General features: G+C 46.1%; 1 protein-coding gene across 1 annotated transcript in view; it reads right to left on the bottom strand.

Annotated features, from left to right (window-relative positions):
* Nucleotides 1-205: 205 nt before the first annotated feature.
* The window catches only part of LOC146576966 (protein NLRC3-like), a 73,457-nt gene continuing 63,898 nt past the window's right edge, over nt 206-9,764 (bottom strand). Inside the window, exons 5-6 of the mRNA XM_085268159.1 lie at nt 1,208-1,254; nt 206-1,059 (exon numbers count right to left, since the gene is read on the bottom strand). Of these exons, the coding sequence (XP_085124285.1) occupies nt 518-1,059; nt 1,208-1,254 (589 nt within the window). The 3' untranslated portion in view covers nt 206-517. The remainder of the gene's footprint in view (nt 1,060-1,207; nt 1,255-9,764) is intronic.

Below are 9,764 nucleotides of genomic sequence, written 5' to 3'. Positions count from 1 at the left end.
TTGATTCTGTTCATCTGGACGTTTTCAGAAACGTTTGCTCACTGATCAGGTGACTTCTTCAGTCTCAGCTGACTGCAGCTTTACAAGCTTACAAACAGCACATTTGCACAATGACTGAAAGCAGCAGCACCTGATATATATGATACTAATATAATACATATACATATATAATCCATACTAATGATGAAGGAACTGAGCTCACAGTCCATTGTTCATTCAGTGAACTACTCAGTTTATTTTGGGCCTCAGAAATGCTCACTCTGTTTGTACATCACTGTCAGCAATAGACTCATTCTGCTGTGTGGACAGGAACACATGTGACATCACTTCCTGTTTGTTTGTGACTGAAGAGGAAGAAGTTTACAAGGAATCATTTAGAAGAGTTTCAAACATCAACTGATTGAATCCATGAATCTGAAAACGTGTTTGTGAGTGAAAGAGACAGACATGTACAGACTGAACTATCTGTTCAACAGTCAGAGTGTTTCTGTAACAGGAGACACTCTTTACACTCCACTCAGCACAGGGACACTGAGTCACCAGGAGTCCAGAGTCTAAACCCAGGATAAAGAGGTTGAGTGAATGTGGTGTTGAAGGTGTGGAGGTGGATCAGAGTGTCAGAGGAGACTCTGTAGAAGGACAGAGTGCCAGCAGGACAGTCCACATACACTGCTGCTCTGTTAGAGACAGAGGAGGAGGAGGAGGAGGAGGAGGAGATGGATGTTTGTCTGTAATTGTGCCTGACATAATCAGGACCATCATCAGAGCAGTACAGACTCCAGGACTGATCATTGTATCCAAACCAACAGTCATAACTGCCTCCTTTCCTTCTGATGCTTCTGTAACTCACTGATATAAAAACTCTTCCTCTCCACTCGACCTCCCAGTAACAGCGACCAGTCAGACCATTTCTACACAGCAGCTGAGGATAAACATCAAATCTGTCTGGATGATCAGGATATGACTGAACCTCCTCCACATGTGTCACCTTCCTGTTGTTGTCAGACAGTTGGAGCTTTGTGTGCACTGTGTTTGTGTCGATTGTGAGTTGACAGGAATCTGATGGAGAGAACAAACACAATCCAGCTGCAGTTATTGATCCATCATCTGTTCATTGATTGACACTTTGATGATGACTCCTGACATGATGAAGATGGTTGAATGTGTGCTGCTTTGTTTTCATGAATCCCATTAAAAACACACTTACACTTCCTCAGACCTGGTCTCAACCATCGGACTCCAGCAGGCTCCACCCTGAAAGGAGGAGGGGGGTCAGAGCAGCACAGTCAGCATGCACACATGGACATTACATGGCTCTCACACACACACTGTTACACACTGAGCTCAAAGCTCGGCTCCACTGTTTTATTCAAAGAAATCTACATTTATTTATCAGCACATTTAAAAACAGCTTGAGCCAAAGTGCTGCACAGAGTAGAGAGAAAATAGGAAACATACACAGTAATGACTATAAAGACTGGTCAGGATTGAAAGCTACAGAGTACAAATGTGTTTCCAACCGGCTTTTAAAAATGTCCAGTGTTGGTGACGACCTGATGTGAAGGGCGACTGTTCCAGAGTTTGGCTGCAGCCATCGATAAAGCTCACCTCTGTTTTTACGTCTAGTTCTGGTCAGAAGCTGCTTATCTGCAGACCTGAGGGCTCCACTTGGATTCTTTTGTTAAAGAGAGATAAGATGGAGCCAATCCATTCACAGATTTAAAGACAACCAGATCTGGAAGTGGATTCTACCACGTACTGGTAACCAGTGGAAAAAGCTGGTGATGGGTCGTCTAGCACAGACCCACCGCTGGAACCAGACAATTGATGAGGGAGAGAACTGTGACAGCGCCGTTCCTTCACTTGACCTCAGTCGCTCTCGTCTGCTCCCTCGTAACACTGCTCTTTATTGAGCTTACATGAATATGCACAAGTTCATTATGACGTCTTACACAGGTATGAACAAAGAGTACCAGTCTGTGCATAGTGTGTGTGTGTGTGTGTGTGTGTGTGTGTGTGTGTGTGTGTCTGTGTCTGTGTGTCTGTGTGTGTGTGTCTGTGTCTGTGCATAGTGTGTGTGTGTGTGTGTGTGTGTGTCTGTGTCTGTGTGTGTGTGTGTGTGTCTGTGTGTGTGTGTGTGTGTGTGTGTCTGTGTGTGTCTGTGTGTGTCTGTGTGTGTGTGTCTGTGTGTGTCTGTGTGTGTCTGTGTGTCTGTGTGTGTGTGCGTGTCTGTGTGTGTGCGTGTCTGTGTGTGTGCGTGTCTGTGTGTGTGTGCGTGCGTGTCTGTGTGCGTGTGTGCGTGTGTCTGTGTGTGTGTGTGTGTGTGTGTCTGTGTGTGTGTCTGTGTGTGTGTGTGTGTCTGTGTGTGTGTCTGTGTGTGTGTGTCTGTGTGTGTGTGTCTGTGTGTGTGTGTGTGTCTGTGTCTGTGTGTGTGTCTGTGTGTGTGTCTGTGTGTGTGTGAGTGTGTGTGCGTGTGTGTCTGTGTCTGTGTGTGTGTGTGTGTGTGTGTGTGTGTCTGTGTGTGTGTGTGTGTTCCAGATGTGACCCTGTGACCCCAAAGCTGGTGCTAAGAGTCCAGCGGTCCCCCTAACAAAGGGCTCTTATACTTAACCAGACACAGAGTAGGTGTCCTCCTACACCAGGGGTCTCAAACTCGCGGCCCGCGGGCCAATTGCGGCCCGCAGGACGATAGTTTTTGGCCCCACCTTAATATGAAAATGTAATGTTAGTTTGATAATGTATGACACTTTACAGTGTTGTGGGCGGAGCTGAATTAACCCACCAATCAGGGTGGGATATGGATCTCAGGGGACACCAGCCGGGCTTGATGCAAGCAGGGAAACATTTCTCAATGAGTCAAAGTTCCAGCAGCGTTGCCCTGGAGTGTTTCTTTCTTTCCTGTGCCTGGCTGGCTTCCTCCTTTCTATTGGGCAAACGCCGACATTCGCCCCAGCGCGCTGCGTTCACAACACTTCAAAAAAAGTTGTTTTTTTAAGTTGCTGCCCAGCGGGACATTATACGTATATAGATTTATACACACGTCAGTGGGATTTAAAGTTATTTTTCCACAGAGAGAGATCTCATATTAACTCTCACAGTGATGCGTAGGCGGCGGGATAAAAGAAAAGTCATGAACTCAATGCAGCCCAATTTAGTCTGCAGTCACATAGCGACACCTGTTCATCGGCAACAACAGTCCCCGGTAACCCGGACTAATTATAGGGTCGCACCGTAATTTGTGGCTCGATGTTTTTATTTGCATCACTGCGTTTGCATTGCAGCAAACATGAACATTACATATATTTCAATATAATGTAAAAGCAGTCAAAACAACTAACATCAGAAACAGCTGATGTTATTTGTTATATGTCACGGTGTCATTTCCGCTTCTTTCTCCTGTAACAACAGCCCGGCGCCGTGAGCAGTCGCCTTTTTTGCGCTCGCTATCCCTGCACTTTCTACCATCTGCAAACGCCACGGTGTTCGTGTCGTCATGAAAGACATGAACATCGAGCGTAAAAACAAAGGAGACAGCTACCGGCTTTTTATCTGCCGATCGCCGTGCTACGGTTGCAAGAAAAAGAAGCAGAAATGACGTTCTCTACGCGTTGAGACGTTCCCCGTCCGTCGGCTAAACGCTTGATTGAAACTTCAATGCGACAGTGACACCAAGTAGAATTATAAATGTCACATAGCCCCAAACATGTCTTTTTCAAAGCCTGCGGTGAAGAGAAAGGTTGGTGATGAGCACCGACAATTTCAGGAAAAGTGGGAAATGCAATATTTCTTTGTTGAGCACAGGGGCACCCCGACCTGTCTTATTTGCACAGAGAAAGTTGCGCTGCACAAGGAATACAATTTGAAACGTCATTACACAACTAGACATGCTGAGCTGGATGCAAAATACCAGGGAGACGAGAGAGCGAACCGGGTTGCCAGTCTTAAAACAGATCTACTGAGGCAGCAAGATTTCTCCAAGAAAGCAACCAAAGAGAATAATGCAGCAGTCGGAGCCACGTGGTTAGTGAGATGATTGCTAAAGCAGGGAAGCCATTCACAGAAGGTGCATTTGTCTAAAAGTGCATGTTGCAGGCTGCAAATATAGTCTGTCCGGGAAAGAAAGGTCAGTTTAGCAACATCAGCCTTTCTGCCAACACCGCAGCAGATCGCATTTCTGACCTGTCAAGTGACATTTATGACCAACTGTGTGAGAAAGCCAAATGTTTCAGTGTATACTCAGTCGCTCTTGATGAGACCACAGACATCACCGACACTGCCCAGCTCCCAATGTATGTCCGTGGTGTTGATGACAGTTTTGAAGTGATGGAGGAGCTGCTCACAGTAATTCCAATGCATGGCCAGACCACCGCTCAGCAGATATTTACAAGCTGTGTGATGCCATTGAGAATGTTGGTTTGCCATGGAAGAGGTTTGTTGGAATAACAACAGATGGAGCGCCATCAATGACAGGGAGGAAACATGGACTGGTGGCACAAAACAAACTGGAAGAGGAAGGCGTGGAGGAGGCCATTGCTCTGCACTGCATCATCCATCAGCAGGTCCTTTGCAGCAAATGCCTGAAGTTTGACAATGTGATGTCTATTGTTGTGAAATGCATCAACCAAATCAGATCCAGGGGCTTAAAGCACCGAAGGTTCTGTGCTTTTTTAGAGGAAATGGAGTCAGAATATGGGGATGTGCTCGACTTCACTGAGGTACGTTGGCTCAGCAGGGGAAATGTATTAAAGAGACTTTTTGAGTTGAGAGCAGAAGTGAAGCCTTCATGGAGAAGGATGGAGTTAGTGTTCCTGTGCTAACTGATCCCAAATGGCTCATGGACTCAGCTTTTCTTGTTGATATGACACATGAGCTTAATGTACTGAACAAGACGTTACAAGGCCAGGGGCAACTTGTCAGTGCTGCCTATGACAACGTGAGAGCATTCTCCACAGAACTGGCGCTCTGGAAAGCTCAGCTCTCTCAGACAAACCTTTGCCATTTCCCAGCATGCAAGGCACTCGTGGATGCAGGCACACCATTCAGTGCTGACGAGTATGTTGATGTCATTTTGAGGCTACAGGAGGAATTTGATCACAGGTTTGCTGACTTCAAGACACACAGAGCCACCTTTCACATTTTTGCGGACCCCTTCTCCTTTGATGTGCAAGATGCCCCTTCTGTGCTTCAAATGGAGCTCATTGAGCTGCAGTGCAACTCTGAACTCAAAGCAAAGTTCAGGGAGGTGAGTGGAAAAGCAGAGAAGCTTGGACAATTTTTGAGAGACTTGAGCCCTAGTTTCCCTCGTGTCTGCCGTCTATCGTGATGGGAAATGTGCGATCGTTGGCAAGTAAAATCGACGAGCTCTCAGCACTGGTACGGAGTCAGAGGGAATACCGAGAGTGTAGCCTGATGTGTTTCACCGAATCATGGCTGCACCAGGTCATTCCCGATGAGAATGCTTCCGTGGAAGGCTTCCACACTGTTCGGGCGGACAGGGACAGCATCGCTAGCGGTAAGCGGAAAGGAGGTGGGCCTGCTGTTTTAGTTAACAACCGGTGGTGTAACCCTGCCAACATAACAATCAAAGAAAGGATTTGTTGCCCGGACACTGAACTGTGTGCTGTTGGACTCAGGCCGTATTATTTACCCAGGGAATTCTCTCACGTCATCTTGGTGGCTGTTTATGTTCCCCCCTCTGCTAACCCCACAGCTGCATGTGACACTATTCACTCTGCCATAGCTCGGCTACAGACTCAGCACCCGACTGCCTTTATTGTGATCTCGGGTGACTTCAACCATGTATCACTGGACAATACACTACCAACATTCAAACAATATGTGGACTGTCCCACCAGGGGAGAGAAAACTTTAGACTTACTGTATGCTAATGTCAAGGATGCATACAGCTCCTCCTCCCTCCCCCCACTTGGTAGGTCAGATCATAACCTGATTCACCTCACCCCCCGCTATGTGCCAATTGTGAGGAGGGAACCTGTGACCACCAGGACTGTTAGGAGGTGGTCAGAGGAGGCAATAGCAGAACTACAGGGCTGTTTCGAGGTGACCGACTGGGAAACACTCTGTGAGCCTCACGCCGAGGACATCAATGGGCTTACTGAGTGTATCACAGACTACATAACTTTCTGCACTGACTCCATTGTTCCAGCTCAGACTGTTCATTGTTACCCAAATAACAAGCCGTGGGTGACTAAGGACATCAAAGCCCTCCTCAACAACAAGAAGAGGGCTTTCAGAGGGGGCAACAAAGAGGAGGTGAGGAAGGTCCAGGTGTTACTAAAGGACAAGATCAGAGAGGCTAAGGACAATTACAGGAGGAAGCTGGAGTGGAAACTCCAGCAGAACAGCATGAGAGAGGTGTGGAGGGGCATGAAGACCATCACTGGATTCAGGCCAACCAACAGCAGGGGAGCTGAGGGAGGTGAGAATAGAGCCGACGAGTTGAATCTGTTTTTCAATAGATTCGACACCACAGTGTCTGCTCCCACCCCCACAACCTCACCTGCAGTCAGCCTGGAATCCAGAGCCACACCACTGTGCCAGCCTCTCTCTTCACATGTTGCCTCCTGTGAGAGTCCTGACACCCCTCCCCCACCCATCACCTTCACTCAATACCAGGTTGAGATGCAAATGAGGAGACTTCACTCAGGCAAGTCTGCTGGACCAGACGGAGTGAGTCCCCTTGTCCTCAAGGCCTGTGCCCCCCAGCTGTGTGGAGTCTTTCATAAACTGTTTATGCTGAGTCTGAGTCTGCAGAGGGTCCCGGTGATGTGGAAGACATCATGCCTCGTCCCTGTACCAAAGACGCCTCGTCCCAGTGGCCCCCAGGATTACAGGCCCGTGGCACTGACCTCCCACATCATGAAGACCCTGGAAAGGCTCATCCTGGACCAGCTGCGACCCATAGTAAGACCACACCTGGATCCCCTTCAGTTCGCTTATCAGCCTCGTCTCGGAACTGAGGACGCCATCATCTACCTGCTCAATCGTGTCTACACCCATCTGGACCAGCCGGCGAGCACTGTGAGGGTCATGTTTTTTGACTTTTCCAGTGCTTTCAACACCATCAGGCCGACCCTCCTGGGTGATAAGTTAGCAGCGATGCAGGTGGATGCTTCTCTGGTGTCCTGGATTGTTGATTACCTGACAGGAAGACCACAATATGTACGTCTCCCACAGTGTGTGTCTGACAAGGTGATTAGCAACACAGGGGCACCACAGGGGACTGTCCTCTCCCCCTTCCTCTTCACCCTCTACACCACAGACTTCAGCCACTGCACAGAGACCTGCCATCTTCAGAAGTTTTCTGATGACTCTGCGGTGGTTGGATGCATCAGCAGGGATGATGAGACAGAGTACCGGGCTGTGGTCGACTCCTTTGTCACGTGGTGTGAGCAGAATCATCTGCAGCTCAACGTGGCAAAGACCAAGGAACTGATCGTGGACTTCAGGAAGACCAGGAAACACTTGACCCCTGTTTCAATCCAGGGGGTCAGTGTTGACATTGTGGAGGACTATAAATACCTTGGAGTACACATTGACAATAAACTGGACTGGGCTAAAAACACCACAGCACTTTACAGGAAGGGCCAGAGTCGTCTCTATTTTTTGAGGCGACTGAGGTCCTTCAACATCTGCCAGAAAATGCTGAGGATTTTCTATGAGTCTGTGGTGGCCAGTGCGATCCTCTATGCTGTTGCATGCTGGGGGAGCAGGCTGAGGGTCGCAGATGCCAACAGACTTAATAAACTGATCCGTAAGGCCAGCAATGTTGTGGGGATGGAGCTGGACTCCCTCAAGGTGGTGTCGGAGAGGCGGATGCTGTCCAAGATAAAGACAATGTTGGATAACACCTCCCACCCACTCCATGACATGTTGGTCAGTCACAGGAGCTCGTTCAGTGAGAGACTGAGATTACCGAAAAGCACCACTGAACGACACAGGAAATCATTCCTGCCTGTGGCCATCTCCCTGTACAACGCATCCACTTAACACACTGTTTGCTGCTACAACTACACGTTTCTTTTCCAAATATTTATTTATAAGTGACTTATGTATGTATGTATGTATATATATGTATATATTGTACTATTCTTAGTTAGCGTATTGTCTGTCTTGTCTTAATGTTGGTTTAAAATGGAGCACTGTAACAAAAAATAATTTCCCCCAGGGATCAATAAAGTATTCTGATTCTGATTCTGATTTCCCGAATGTTCAAACGGACCATGTGCCTTTTTGGTAGCACATACTTGTGCCAAAAGCTCTTCTCCACTTTGAACTTCAATAAGTCCAAGTACAGGTCCAGACTTACGGATGATCATCTTCAAGACGTACTGAGGGTCGCAACTGCTTCCTCCCTCAGGCCAAATCTGGCTCGGCTATGCGAGAGGAAACGCTGCCAGGTCTCTAGCAGCAAGGAGTAGGCAAGAGAAGCCATGTTCAGAAGAACAGTTCATTTTCTACAGTGTTCCATTCATGTTCAGAAGAAGGTTATAGAACTGTTAATACAGACATTTCAATCTAAATACAGCAGATATAGAAGACTGAAAGAAACACACAAGTTCACTGACTAAAAATATCTTATTATTATTTTATTTATGTATTACAGATTGATTTTTTTTCTTATTAATTCTTAATTTGTTTATTTATTTTTCATATTTTGTGTTAAAAAATAAAAATAAAGAGATTTGAGAAGATTGGAATTTTTTAACCATGCCTTTCTTGTGGAAAACCTAATGTGGCCCAGCCTCACCCAGACTCTGCCTGCAGCGGCCCCCAGCTAAATAGAGTTTGAGACCCCTGTCCTACACCATAAATCAGTAAGAGAGGGTACGACCTCTCTCATGGCCCCAAGTGGTGTGTGCATGCCAGAGCACTCTGGAAGGCACACAGAGTCTTTACAGACTACTAAGGATCAAACCTCTATCATTATGCAATCGATTATACAACTCTAAGCATGTATGAGTAAATATTTCTAAGCATAAATGACAATCAACAATATAAACCTTACAGCTGGTTTTAATAACAGAATTCATTTGTTTCTCAAACGAGAAAGAGCTATCGAGAAACACTCCTAAATCTTGAGTTCTGAACTTTTCCAGTGGGCCAAGGTCAACATTATCTGCTAATGCTAAATAGGCTGCCGTTATTAACTAATGCTAATTTGACATGAATTAGCATTATGCACTAATGCTAACACTTACTTTTTTTAACAATGTGAGTAGCTAATGCTAACACTATTTCCCTTAACTTTATAACAATGTGAACGGCTAATGCTAACACTCTTTTTCCTAGCATTACAACATCTGAGCTGCTAATGCTAAGTAGGCTGCCATTAGCACCTACGTCTAATTTAAGGCAAATACGCATTAGAACCTAATGCTCATATCGTTTTCCTTTGCTTTATAACAATGTGAGCAGCTACTGCTAAATAGCATTAGCTAATAACAGCAGTCTAATTTAATGCAAGTTAGCCCCATTTGCATTACAACAATGTGAGGAGTTAACGCTAAGTATGCTGCCATTAGTGGCTAATTCTAATTAGGGGTGAATAAATATTACCAGCTAATGCTAATATCGTATTCTCTTCCCTTTTAACAATGTGAGCAGCTAGTGCTAGGTAGGCTGATGCTAGCAGCTAATGCTAAAGCTAATTTAATGTGAATTAGCATCACATTAGTGAGGAGTTAATGCTAAGTAGACTGCCATTAGCAGGTAATGCTAATTTTAGGTGAATAGGAATTGGC

The sequence above is a fragment of the Mchenga conophoros genome, linkage group LG3, assembly GCF_057382185.1.
Source record: "Mchenga conophoros isolate Kocher_MC1m ecotype Shallow Benthic linkage group LG3, M_conophoros_male_GT1.1, whole genome shotgun sequence".
In the NCBI taxonomy this organism is placed as follows: domain Eukaryota; kingdom Metazoa; phylum Chordata; class Actinopteri; order Cichliformes; family Cichlidae; genus Mchenga; species Mchenga conophoros.
This window is presented reverse-complemented; position numbering and strand designations above follow the sequence as displayed.